This window comes from Caretta caretta, chromosome 16 (assembly GCF_965140235.1).
Source record: "Caretta caretta isolate rCarCar2 chromosome 16, rCarCar1.hap1, whole genome shotgun sequence".
Lineage (NCBI taxonomy): Eukaryota > Metazoa > Chordata > Testudines > Cheloniidae > Caretta > Caretta caretta.
Genome location: NC_134221.1, coordinates 12,402,973 through 12,416,916, shown reverse-complemented (window position 1 = coordinate 12,416,916; position 13,944 = coordinate 12,402,973). Strand labels below are relative to the sequence as shown.

General features: G+C 45.9%; 1 protein-coding gene across 3 annotated transcripts in view; it reads right to left on the bottom strand.

Annotated features, from left to right (window-relative positions):
• Positions 1 to 2,411: 2,411 nt before the first annotated feature.
• The window catches only part of EEIG1 (estrogen-induced osteoclastogenesis regulator 1), a 45,325-nt gene continuing 33,792 nt past the window's right edge, over positions 2,412 to 13,944 (bottom strand). For all 3 annotated transcript variants that reach the window (XM_048822955.2, XM_048822956.2, XM_075120621.1), the window contains exons 7-12: positions 12,468 to 12,622; positions 10,824 to 10,928; positions 10,306 to 10,495; positions 9,986 to 10,107; positions 8,642 to 8,711; positions 2,412 to 7,498 (exon numbers count right to left, since the gene is read on the bottom strand). In XM_048822955.2, the coding sequence (XP_048678912.2) occupies positions 7,453 to 7,498; positions 8,642 to 8,711; positions 9,986 to 10,107; positions 10,306 to 10,495; positions 10,824 to 10,928; positions 12,468 to 12,622 (688 nt within the window). In that variant the 3' untranslated portion in view covers positions 2,412 to 7,452. The remainder of the gene's footprint in view (positions 7,499 to 8,641; positions 8,712 to 9,985; positions 10,108 to 10,305; positions 10,496 to 10,823; positions 10,929 to 12,467; positions 12,623 to 13,944) is intronic.

Here is a 13,944-nt window from a genome sequence, read left to right as displayed (position 1 = left end):
GCTCCCACCAAGTGCCGGTGGTGAATTTCCTTTTGTTAAACAGTTCTCAAAATGCAGCACTCAGGGTCTAAAAAAGGGCCAAGGCTTCTTCCAGCACTGGCCTTTATTTTCTTAGGGTTAACAGATTGATCTGGTTTCAATTCCCATGAACACCTGGTCTTTGTGAGCCTTTTGACATCTTGAAATGGATTAACTGTGTGGATTAAAATCAGCTCATTCGGCCAACACTAAGTATTCTATGTAGCCAGAAGAATGCATCCTAAATCACATTAATGCAGTTTTCGCATGCAATCCCCTACTCCACAGGGTGGATAAAAATGATTTTTTAAAAATATTTTATTTAAATTGGATTTTTAAATATTATTTAAATTATAATACTTAAAAAAACTAATTTAAAATGAATTTGAATGTAATACAGAATATATTAAGGCCTAAATTTATTATAATCTCTTTAAACATTTAAATAAAAATTAAGTAGCCTGAATTCACGAGTCTATAAAATTTTTTTGAGTTCAAGGCCGCTTTTCTATGTAAAGAAAGAACCTAGGGAAAAACATTAACTTTGGAGGTCAAGTTTCATAGAGAATAGGTCATGTGCAGTATTAAGGGCTTGATCCTGGGTAGGTGAGGAGGGTGCTCAGGGGGTGCTCTACTGGTTGCAAGAGACTGGCAAAGTCATCACAGGCACTGGGACCCAGCCGCTGACACCATGGTGTATCCCATAAGTCTCCCTGGGTGGTCTCATACCCCTATTTTATAGCTCCTCCCTACCTGAGCTCTGATTGGCTTAGTTCTCAAATTATGAATTTTTACGACTCCACTCAGTCACCATTTTCTAACATACTAAAAATGCCTAATTAATAAAAATCTGAAAATATGAAGCGACATAATTGCTTAAGTAAATGGATGTTGTTACAGTGTACTCTCCTGGGAAGCAAAAAGATGTACCAAATCAAGTGTAAAGGTTCCATGTAGCTATAAATCAACATATTTTAATGGTTATATCATCCAATGAGAATGCACCATTTTCTAGGAAACAACAGAAGTACAAATGGAAAAGTTGTTTAGAATCAGTGATTTAAATCGAGGCTTTCCACTTGGTGGTTTAAATTACCTTGATTTAAAATCAGTCCACCCCTGCCAGGAAGAAAGAAAAGAATGAGCTGTCTTGCATTGCTTCCAACCAGCCAGTTGAAAGGTATTAATGGTGCTAGAAGGGAGCCTACGGGGCAAGTGAGGAAGTATATGGGGTGGGATTTAAAAGATTTGGGCATTTGATAACAGAGAGAAACTTTTTGGGGGAGGATGAAGCAAAACCCAGGATGCCAAGTTTAACCAGTGTGCAGCTCCAAGCAAGTATCTTGGAAAGGGTGCAGGTTGAGTCTGTCTACAGGAAGGGTTCTCATTTCTCCCTGGCTGGCACTTCCCCTTCCATGTGCAATCTCACAACCACCCTGTAGTGGCGACAGCCATAACCTTCATGGAAGGGGAATACTGGGGCCAGGTCTATGCTACAAAGTTTTGTCAGTATAGCTGTGTCTGTCACTCTCCCCTCCCGCCAGCTGACATATGTATGCTGGCAAATCCAGGCGAGCACTTCCGTGGGCCCAGCTATTGTTGTCAGGGAGGTGGTGTTACCACGCAGCAGAAAAACTCCTTTTCTAGGTATAGGCAGCTTTACATGAGGTGGCTCTGCCCGTATAGCTGTATCACCAAAACCTGGGTAGCGTGTAGACTAGCCTAGCCCTCTGAAGCGGTTTAATAGATTCCCGGCTTTTCCACAGTTCAAATGAGGGACCAGAACCATGTGTTCAGCCAGATCACTGCAGATGGCCAGCAGATGCTCCACGGACCAGTCTGGGAACCTCTGCCTTTTGTCTTTCCGGACAAAAGCAGTAGTCAATGCAGGCACACAGGGTGGATCTGGTCTGCCCAGGATCAAACACTATCTTTTCCTGTACTGGGCAAGATGGTGGTAATTGCATCAATGCAGACCAAACTCCCTTTCCATGTATTGCTCAGGCATTTCAGCTAGATCTACTTTGCATCTTTCTTGTATTCCTCTTTGAGACTGGAAACCCCCACCCCCATTTCAGGGGATCCACTACATGTTGGGTGTGGGGCTTGTGCTATTTGCAACCCTCTTGATTTCCCTTCCGACCCACCTCCAGTAATTAAGTCAAGGGAGGGAGAGTCCTGCTAAATAAGCCCTTCATAGCTTAGCTGCTATCCCAGAATTCCTGGAGCGATTCCATGGGTCAATTATTTGTATTGCAGGGACATGTAGGAGCCCACTGTGCAAGGTACTGCATATACACAGCTTCACTTTCATCAGCAAGGAGATTAAGAAAACCCAAGATGCAACTGGGGGGGGAGGGATGGGGGAGAGAAACAAACCAAGGATCAATAAGTGAAGTACCAAAAAACCTTTATTTTCCCCAAAACCATAACAACATTTGACATTATAGTGATTTCCTCTTATATTTGTTATTTCTCTACATTAGGAACCAGATACAGAAAATACAGACACGATCTGCTGAATCAAAGATGGCACAGCATTCCATTAGAAAAGAAACAAAACTAGAGGAGCAAGATAACAATGGTGAAAAATACTCATTCCCTCCAGCCCATAAACTTTCCGAGAATCAACATCAAAATAGAGCCGTGGAAGTAGCTTCTTTCTCCACGCACTTCTGCTTTGTGAAAAAAGTTAGATTTTCTCTTCTTTAGATTTCAAAGTAAAAAAAAAAAAAGTTAAATTCTCTTTCAAGCCATTTTGGAAATTTGCATAGACCCATTCCCTTTCCAAAAATATCTGTAATCTCTCTCGCTATAGCATCTGAATATAAATCGAGTGCACTTCTCTTCTGAAGATCACTGAGTTCAATTCACGTTCAAGAGAATAAAACATGATCTCCCCTTTCCCCCCCACATGAAAAAATATGGGCTTTAACAAACATTTTCTTATTCTCTCAAGGCAAGTAAGAGGATCAGCTGCACCTCCAGCTCAAACCTTCTTCCAAGTTCCTGTGATTTCCCAGGTTTTCTATGCTTACTCCTTCCCAGTGGGGTAGGAGCAACAGCTCCATGGAGCTGTGGAGGAGACTGGGTTAGGACTGCAAAGGAGGGCTGATGGAAAATGCAGCTTGGGGGATGGGGACTGGACTTTGCAGGATCAGCCCATTAGGTAGAGGTGGCGGCTTGTAAGTACCACAAACACTTGCTACCGGGCGCAGTGTTTGTGGGAACAGGCCCAGAGAGACCAGCCCTGTCTACAGGACTGAGTCACTGGAGCAGCAACTCCCTCAGCTTGGGATTGGGGGAGAGGAGAGGAGCAATGAATTAGTTAGCAGCTCCTGAGGTAAGGCAGCAAGGGAACAGGGTGGGGAAGATTTGCTCAGCTCCCTCTCCCCAGGAGGGGAGCCTCTCTCACCTGGGCACTCTAGTCTCAAGCGTACCTGGAGCGAGATTTCCCAGAGGGTGGTGAGTGCAGAGTCCAGCTGCACAACCATGACTTTAAAACAACAACGCAATAAAATAAAATCAATCCCTCCTATTAAATTTTAATGCAACAACTTTCTTCAGATCTCAGCCCAGTTCGAAACACTCTAAAAACCAAAACAAACACTTAAAAGGGCTAAACTTTCCTTCCAGAGGATGATGGTGGGGGAGACACTAAGAAACTGACTGTCCTTAAATCAGGACAGCATGAAAGCTCCCATTTAAAGTGCCAGTCACAGAGAAACTGGAGGCATTAGGTCATCCTTTCCCCATTCCCATCCAGAGCAGAGCCGAACCAGTCTCCTTCCCTGACTCATTTGGGGGCTATGCCAAGTCATGACCTTTACATCTGCCCTTCCCAGATAATTCTTCAGTTTATAGTTTCTTTAAAAAAGTTAATAAAAAAAGATAGGCTGAAGACCCACGCTTTGCGGTGGGCTTCCAAATAGAAAGGTCTTGAAATGTTAATCTGTTGTAATGGGGAGTGTGGAATCCAGTCCATTCCATCTTGGCCCTGGGGGCTGAGGGCAAGGGGGCAGGGAATCCAGCTCTGCTCCCCGGGGTCAGCCCAGCTTAACCATCCTGCTCTCCTGCACCAGAGACCAGGGCCTACACCATTGATCAGGGATGCAAAATCTTGCCAGAGGGCCGTTCCCTTGCCTAGTTCACTTCTGGATCCCCTGAGAAGGGGACAATTGGGGGAGGAAAAGTTACCTCCCTTAGCCCCCCTGAAATAAAATACCAATGAAACAACGACAACACCACAATGCAGTCAAAGAACACCAGCCTGCTGGGTTTATAAAAATTCAATAAACTTCAAGGAAAAAAGACTTGGAAACTAACCAGTGGTTTAAGTTTGACAAACTCGCAAAATATTCTTCAGCATCCCAACTAGCAACAAATACCAGCAATGCCATAAGGAAAAAAGTGCTTGCAAGATACAAAGCTTCCAGCCAGGCAGCAGGGCTGCTGTCCAGATGATCCCAATGCCTGCTCAGCCTCCCTCCGTGCTCCAAAGTACACATGCAGCACCAGGCTGCGGGACTGTTGGGCATCACTTGTGAGGAAGGATGCAAAGCTGGAATTTGGTGTGGTATGTGGAAAGACAACTCCTCCTCCCTCCCTCCCTGGCCCTGTTCTGAACAATCCAAGATTAGCTGTACTCACTTGTTCCAGATGACTAGGGCTGCTCTTAGTCAAAACAGGAGGGGTCTGAGCTAAAAGCTGCTAACAGACCAACATCTACAAACTCATCAACAACTGCCAGGAAACAAGACCAAGAGGCACAAAAACTGCCAAGAATTTAAACAGCAGAGCACTGAACTGCTGCAAAGCCAGAGACAGCAATCTACAGAAAGGCCGCAGCTCTCCAACGTCTCGGGATCAGAGGTTAGGGTTGCTTGCCAGCCTGGTGACAGGGGAGGACATAGGTTTTGAAAGCTAACCTGCTCCTCCTGTTGTCTCCCTGGAAGGAGCTATTTCTCCCTTTGTCTCAAAGGGTGTTTTGTGACATGTCTAACAGCAAACATCCCCTCCCAGACCAGTTACCTCTCTTGCCAGCTGGAGCCCAGAACAAAGGCTCTTGGTTCCTAGCCATTGCTGTAGTAACAAGCAAGATGGACACCGGAAGGAAGCAGCTAAGCTGACCTGGCTTTGGACTCATTCCTGGGTTACTCATCTCCTCCCAAGTCCTTGAACTGCTGCTGGAAGGCGGAGGACATTTAGGAGCCGGTTTCCAGGAGTGCTGCATACCCACAGTTCACCCACCGCTCCCACTGACTTCAGGGGGCTCTGCACCATAGAGCGCCTTTGCCCACAGGGAAAGCAGTGGGGAGCGCTGCTGGATGGGCGCTGTGCCAGCCAACCCAGCAGCTCTGGAGGGAGAGGCAAGTAACTAATTCTCCCCCTTCTCCAAACCTTTGGGATCCTCAACAGTGTAGAGCCAGCCCTACCTAAGCCAGCTGGGCATCTCACCAACCCGCTACCCGGTGCCAACCCGAGCGGAGAGGAGATGATGATTAAAATGTAGGCAAGAGTGAAAGGGCCTTGGCTTTGGACAGACTTGGTCTAACCAGGAGCTCTTTCCCATGTTCAAACAGAAGGTTTGACGGGCCTAGGCCAAGATTCGTCAATTCCTTCTGAGGGGAAGGTAGGTGGCCGAGAGAAAAAGTGCCCACCCAAAATGCTGTCTGCACAGCTATAGTACAAATGGAGAGGGACTGGTGGGTCTGTCACAGAAACAGCTAGAGCCAGCCTTGCTGTTCTGCTCACAGAATCCTCCCCATCCAAGCCACCGGTGCTAGTCAGACTAGAAATCCAGGCCCCTTCAGTCTTGCAATCATCTGTGGAATTGCCTTTCCCAGCAGCTCATCTGCGTGTGTTTTAGTTACCCAGGGACACAACCGTTAGTCCTGAAAAAAGCTTGGCCATAATTAAGAATTTGAAAAACCAAAAAGATCAAAAATGACTTCTTCCTGCTAAATGGGACAGCGTGTGTGAGAAAAACAGGATGTGTGTGCACGCACATGTGTTGCCAGTGACCTGGAGTGTGCTGTTAGTCAAAGCGCATGGCTGCCGAGTGCTACTACGGGACAACAGCAAAAAACGAACGAGCACCACACAGAAATAGCTTATAGGCTGAAAGCGCCTGTACAGAAAGGGCTGCGAACACAGCCTGCAGCCGACCCAAGGCAGAAGCCTGCCTAGATCCTCACCTGTAATTCAGCAGCCGGGAGAAATCTACAAGTGGGAGCTGAAAAAGGCTCACCTCTTCTCTGCCACATCGCACCAGGAAAAAAAGGGCAGTTAATGTTTCAGGCAACTGCAGAAACCAAATGAGAAAAAGCTCAACCGTGAAAAGATCAACCAAGACAACAGGTTTAAGTCTGTCCGATGCAGAGTTCGCACCTCCGGAGTGGAGGAGAATGGCTGCTGTGGCTAGTGCAGCAGGAGGGCTCCACTCCACCAAAGTAGCGGAGATTTAGCCATTTCTTTCTGCATTAGTCAAAGCTGCTCCCCAGCATAGGAGGGGACTGACTTGACAATGGCTCCCTTCTCGCACAGCACGAAGGGCCAACTAGAAACCAGTTCCCTCACTGGCTCTGGTTGGGAAAGACAACCGTTTAGCCACTCTTGCCATGATAGGAGAGAGCATCACAACCAAATCACACCCCCTGTTCTGGGCACATATGGAATTTCTAAAGTGCTCCTGCTAATACCAACCGATGAAAACAGCCTCCCATGCCCAGCAGTGAAAGGCAGTACAGCAGTTAGTGAAGCTAACAAGCGATAGCATTTAACCTTTAACATTGACTTCCATCTCTGTCTGTTTCATTCATTTTCTGAAATGCACTTTTGGGAAATGTTTCCTATGAGCAGATGATTGGGGGGTTTGGTTTTTTGGATTCGTTGCTCAGTAAAATGTTGCCATAGGAGGTGAAGTTTCCTTGCAATCCACAATGCAGAATCAGTGGAATCAAGTATCCTGCAAGTGGCCAGCTCATTGTTTCAACAAGGAACTGCTCTCATGGTTTGTCAGTTCTGGTTTTCCCCTTCAGTGGTTTGAAAAGTTCACAGTGGTACAACCCAAAGGTTTGCAGATACAGGAGTGAAGAAATCCCTAGTAAGGAAGCAATGCATGGAATGAGGGACTGGGGAAGGGAGGAACATCCTCCAACAAAGAGAAGACTTCCAGACAGACCCCTTGGATCTGCAGGGAATTCAAGGGTGTTTGGAAGCACGGGGATGAGTGGGGAGTTAATGCCAAGTCAGGAAAAGTGCATGTTCTGGAGTGGTATGGTCTCGGAGGAGTTCTGCAGTGCAAACATAAGGGGAGGGGTCTGTAGAAATCCCTTCTGGAATGTTGCATGTAGAGAGGTAAAGATTGGCATCCGTGTGGCAGAGGACGGGGTAGGGGGTCTGTTGCCAGCAGGTCTACCCTGTTCTTCACATTTAACGGGTTTCAATCACCACTGGCTCATAAATTCCAGATGAGACCCTGCAGGAGGAGGGGGAGAACAAGTTCTTGTATTTACACCTTTAGATTAATACAGAAGCATCTATGCAGAGCTCAGAATTCAGGAATTTTTTCCAAACAAAAAATATACTGAAAATAGCTAAACCAGCCTGCATAACAAAAGCGAGGCAGCCAAATGGCAATCAACACCCCAAAGCTGGAAAGAGAACTGACTGTCACACACTTTTCCTTCCTGCAAGAGACAGATGAAAGAGGCTAGGCAGAGGACATTTGGAAAGGCTCCAGAGGAGAAGCTGTCTATTGGAGCAGTGAAAGCCTTAGCACTCCAGGGCTCTAGTCACAGCTTCGCCACTGACTTGGTGTGTGACTTTGTATTAGACACTTCACCCCAAACTCCACTTATCCTGGAGCTTGTGAGGTTTAGTGAACGTAAATGGCTTTGAGATCCTGTGATAAAAGGCGCTATGGCAGCGCAAAGCATTATGGGAACACTATTTAATAGCATCTCTCCTCACAGAGAAACGAGCTCTGAATGGTTTCAGAGTAACAGCCATGTTAGTCTGTATTCGCAAAAAGAAAAGGAGTACTTGTGGCACCTTAGAGACTAGCCCATTTATTTGAGCATAAGCTTTCGTGAGCTACAGCTCACTTCATCCGATGACATGAGCTGTAGCTCACGAAAGCTTATGCTCAAATAAATGGGTTAGTCTCTAAGGTGCCACAAGTACTCCTTTTCTTTTTGCGCTCTGAATGGACACAGGAAAGCATGCAGCTGAGAATGGAGAATGAATTAGGCTTTGCAGTTTTGCTACAATCCAGCAGGGGACAACAAAGTTGCCTGCCTTGACCAGGCTTTGAAAGCAGAGAAAGATAGACCAACCCTGGACTGTTCTGTACTTTTGCACACCTTCCCTCTGTCCCCATTCTAGCAGCCAAGATCAAATACCCTAGTCAAGCTTCTGCTGAGCTCTGAATACACACAAGCACAGCTGCATCCTGTGACTAAAGGGATCCCAAGAGTATTAATGTGGGAACAAAGCCATCATGTATCACACAATCTTCAGAAATCTCTACTGAGGTGAGGTGAAAGTCTCCTAAACACAAAGAACAAGCTTACCTATCTTTACCGAGCCCCAGTGTCCACCAACCTTTCAGGAGTCATACCTGTTTCCCAGCTGAATCCCACTCAGTGTAGTTGTGCCATCTCTGCTCACAAACAACCTCAGGTTACTGTCTGCGGATAGGAGAAGAGGAAGAAAAGACAGTAAAATCCACAGTCCTTCCTGACCATCCCCAGATGTTCCCTCTGGTCCATGTTACACAATGTTCAACAAGGGAAAAAAATCCATTTTCTTTCCATTTCTGTGAGCGTGGGTGAGTTTACACTCTTGCTCTGATGGTTGTGAAGCTTCGTGGAACTCCCTCTCCTCGTTGCTTTACGAAAGACCCCTGGGGCAAATCAGACTTTGGAAGAGTAAACTTTTAAAAACAAATTTTAATGAATATGGTTTTGATGGCTAGGTTGGGTTTTTATAAACTTCTAAACCACGTCATGAATTAAGGAGTCCTTAATATGATTTTAAAAACTCAAACAGACAAAAACATTCCCCTGCAGCATTTGCAATTTCATCATTACACCACTATGGAGGTACCCTGTTCTGTCTAGTTTTCCCACAGAGAGTGAAGTGCAAATTCATTAATGAAGCACGATAACTCCTTTTTAATCATCCAAGCTGACAGAAACGCACACCGTGAACTGTGTGAGTAATGAACACCAAATTAGATTAAAGTTTTGAGTTCTAGTAAATCTAAGCTGTGGTTTGTATAACAGGTAAGAAAATTAGTTTAAAAAAAAGCATTTATTTTAAAAGAGGACTATTTGAAATTTTCCCTAAACTGACCAATTTTTAAAAACATTGGTTTCAATTCCTTTAAAAAGATTGATAAGGCTTTTTTCCTCCTCTGCAGTATTCTTAAGGGTCTTCTGGTCAGGCCTGAGTGCCAGTATGGAACCCCTCCTTCCCCTGAGTGCCAGTAAGGAACCCCTCCTTCCCCTCTCTGTGCACACACCTACCCTGCTTCCGCTGCTGCTACTGGCAAACACCCTCTTGCACAGCATGGGAAAAAGCATGCCCAGGAGCTGCCCCCAGACCTATGCAGGAGGGTGATCCAACTGAGCAGCAGAGCAGAGAAACTGATTACACATGAAGTGCTGTCAAAAGTAAACATGGAAAAGAGAAGGACTGTTTGCCTCCAGCCTCACGGCTGCAGTTACTTGTAACAGTAACAGGTACATACCGTTTTCAGAAGGAAATGCAGTTTTCACATCAGTGGGGTCCCTTTAAGGTATCTGCCACTGAAACTTCAAGCAAGTACTAACAGCAAATTACAGGGGCGTGGGAGGCAATATCGGGTGATGCCAGAGCTGGGATTAGAGAGGTTGATGAATGTCGCTAAGGCTGGAAGAGGAGCAGCAAGTCTCCCCTCTGCGCCTCGTATTAATCTCACCTTCAGTATTGCTGACGTCTGAGAAATCCTGACTCTGCATAATTTTCTCCACTATGTCGTCAGCATCAATCCTAGTATCAACCACCCACGTTGGGTGACTCTCCACTGAATCCTTTTTCCTTCTGGGAGGGGAAAAAAAAACAGATTCAGCCCCTAGGGTCACAGGCTGCAGTGATGTCTGTGTCCTTTAGCTATAGCCTCTTCCTTTCAGATTATAGCAACAGCAAATCTGAGGCCATAAAGGTAAAGGAAGAGTGAAGGATCCTTTGTTTCTAGGCCTTACCCCTTCCACAGAGATATCATCTTTACACTGTACCTACCGGGATGATCTCTCCAAAAGGATGTTTGGTCTTGGGGGGCGAGGTGGCTTGTCTAGTTTGTGGTCCCGTTCTCCTTCAGGACACTCCACTGTCATACTGAGCCCCCCAGAGGCGCTGCTGCTGCTGGACGTATTCCGGCGGTGGGTCAAATCAGACATACTGGAGGAGCGAGAGTGCTCCGTACTATAACCTGTGGATAGAGACTCATTACAAACCAAACCTACCATCCCACAGCAACACAGTGCAAATAGCCAAGTCTCCAGTCAGGGCAGGGACATTTCACTGAGGAGGAAAGGAACCTTAGTCCACAAAGGCAGAGGATTACACAGATCAGATCAGATCTGCAGTCATCACAAAACTGGGAGTTCAGAAGGCAGGCTCAGGAGCAGCTGGAGGTCAGAGGCGTGGCTGTGAATCACTCTCAAAGGAGGAGAGTGCCACAGAAAAACAGATTTGGAGATCTGAAGACCTGCGCCTTCCTGGGCACTGATGCCAAAGTTCAGCAGGTCAACAATTACCGGAGATTTTGGACTGCTGGCTGGCATAGCTGGAGTTCCGTGAATGCCCTGAGTGGAATACTTCCTCTGGACTAGACAGATTCTGGTCTGGTTCCTCTGGAACACCTGTCAAACAACGGAGCACTCATTATCTCTCAGCCAGCCAGCTCACCACTTCCCACAGAAAGACTGGATGGGGACGTTGTTGCACTAGGGCCAGGGAAGGCTGGAAGGGTGCACACTTGTTGCTCTGCACTGACTTGCACGGAGCTAGAAGCTGCCAGGGACCATTGATGACAGAAGCAGTGAGAGGCTGTGTCAGTAGTCACCCATTCCAGTGGCTGATGGGGTGCCCAACTCTGGAGTTACCAGGGATCTCCAATCCCTCAAGCCCACGGAGATGACAGGTCACGTCTGAAGCTATTTCATAAGTAAAAGACAGCTTTGAAAAATATTAAGCCAGCTTGGTGCACGCCATGCAAGAGATCAGGTGCTATTTATAGGCTCTTCACTACTCAGACCAACAGCAGCCTGTGGAGTACGGCGAAGGCCATAATACAGGACTTTTCAAGTGAAGAGTGACAGAGGGTGGTACAAAAACCAAAAGGGGCAGGATTCTCAAAGCTCCAACACAGATGCGGGAGGATCCTCAACAGGTAGGGAAATGTACCGAGTTTGTGACAGGCTGACAAGAGTGAGGTGGATTGCCAGTTAAGGCTCTGAATCCATCCTTCCCTCATATACACAGGTACAAGTTGGATGTGGGGTCTGAGTCAGATGATGGTAAAGCTCAGACTGGAACTCAGCCCAAGGGGGAGGCTAATGGAGGACAGATGTAAGATATAAAACAAGGAAGGGGAAGGACTCCTTCCTGTTAGCTGCTTTTCTTACTACTATAACCCCCCGCTCTTCTACCCTCATAAGGGTGAGTTTCACCATCATTACATCACCTCTGAATGTGGCCTGAAGAGTCGGCGCCCCCTCTGAATTTCCCGATTTCCCCATCTCCGCCTGTGTGTGAAAGGGCTGTAAGGAGCCTTTTTGGTCTCCTGGGTAAACACGTATGCCAGGTTTTATAAAGACCCTCATTTACCCTTTTCTCACCCACTGAGGTGAACTGGGTAGCTCCAGATTTTGGTGCACTATGTATCTGTCATGGTATATTTGGAGCCCAATCACTTTAAAGAGGGGAGCCAGGGGAGGCTGCAATGTCCTTGAAAAATGGAAGTCTAGGAACTCTGCTTCAGCAGGTGGGATGAGGCCATTAGATCTCAGACTCTGAAGCACTAAAAGCTGCGCAGGAACTTTTCTAAACATCAGCCTAAGCAAACCTAAAAGCGGAGGGGTGAACAGTGTCACTGAATACAGGAGGAATCACAGTGATGGGCACCTTAGAGAGGACTGCAAGATAAAGCCATTGCAGGGACTGCCTGAATGTGTCTCTCCTCTGTTAACAGAAATACATGTGCTGCACTTTCATGTTCCCGCTGCTCAGCTACATTTAAGAGAGAGTCTTACAGGTTTCTTAGTTAGCGAAGACACTAGAACGGGTGAGGGAGAGCGTGCAATGCACAGATCCGTTAACCTTCCAAGCGCTACAGTAAGCTTAATGGAATCCTGGAACAACAAAGTGCTGTATCAGTCTTGAGCACAGAGGGCCTGTACCTGGATTGAGAATGGTGGGTCTCGACTTGGCCGGGCGCACTGCTCCAAAAGTGGCTGAGCTGCTGATGCTACTGGTCGTCCCCTCGCCCTTACAGGTCAACTGCAGGGAGGAGTCCTGTCCCGGGATGGTGATAGATTTGGCTGTGGAAGGAGGCCTGCAATAGCCAAAAGACAGGACATGACACAAATTACCTAAGCAGAACTGGCAGCTTGAGGAGGTGACCGACAAAGGGGGCCACTCCCTTCTTGCTTCTTTGTGGGGAAGGATGCAAGCCTGTAAGGAGTTCTGCAAGTAGGGAACACAGCAAAACCTTTGCTTTTCTGCTATTTTTTTACATTAGAAATTCAGGTCTTTGTCTAGTTTAGAAGACTACAGTGGCCAGAGAACTAGCAAAATTACTACTTGACAAGTGATTAAAAAAAAAAAGTCTTTTGTCCACTCAACTGGTCACTTAAAAAAAGCCAACTCAGACTATTTTATAGATTTTAAGGCCAAAAGGAACCATAAAATTCATTCAGTCCGACCTCTGGCATAACGGAAGCCAGAGAATTTCACTCAGTTATTCCTGGATTAAGTCCAATAACTTGTGACTGACTCAGGCATATCTTCCAAAAAGCATCTTGATTTGAAGAGATCCAGACAGAGAATCCATCACTTCCCTTGATAAGTTTGTTCCAGTGGCTAATCACCCTCACTACTAAAAGTGTGAGCCTAATCTGAATTTGGCTTTAACTTCGAGCCACTGGTTCTTGTTATGCCCTTCTGAACTAGCCCTTCGGTAGTCAGCATTTTTTCCCTACAAGGTCACTTATACTCTATAATCAATTCAGCTCCACAATGTTTTAGATAAACTGAACAGATTGCACTTCTTTATTCTCTCACTGTAAGGGGTTTTTTTGGTTCTCCCATGTCCTCTCCAATTTTTCAACATCCTTTTTAAAACACAGGACACGAGAACTGTCCACTAAAATCTTTGGAATCCCCTCCCCCCATCAAAAAAGCGCATTTGGGAAAGGGGGTGAATCCTCTTAGTCTAGATACAGCTTATATCAGTAGAAAAGCGCTTTTACAGGTACAGTTTATACCAGTTCCCCTAACAAAATAAGCTATACCAGCAAATGTTTGCAAGCATAAATCCAACTACACTAGGGCTTTTGCCCATATAAATATGTTGTTAAAGTCACATCTGTAACGGACATTACTATAGAGGCAAAAGTTATGTGTAAACTCCAAGAAACATTCAGCAGAAGTAAAAAAATAGTTATTTTGTTGAACAGTCGCCAAGAGATGCACATATAGCCCAGTCAGGAGTTTTCAACATTATAGTGCAATATATTTGTTGTGGTTTTGATTCACTGTCTTCAGGCATTATCATGACGTCACTATGCAAATACTGCAAAACAATGTCAGGATCTCATACCACAATTATTTTGTGGCTCTCAGAGACCTTGTTTTCTATAGTGAAATCTCTCTCCA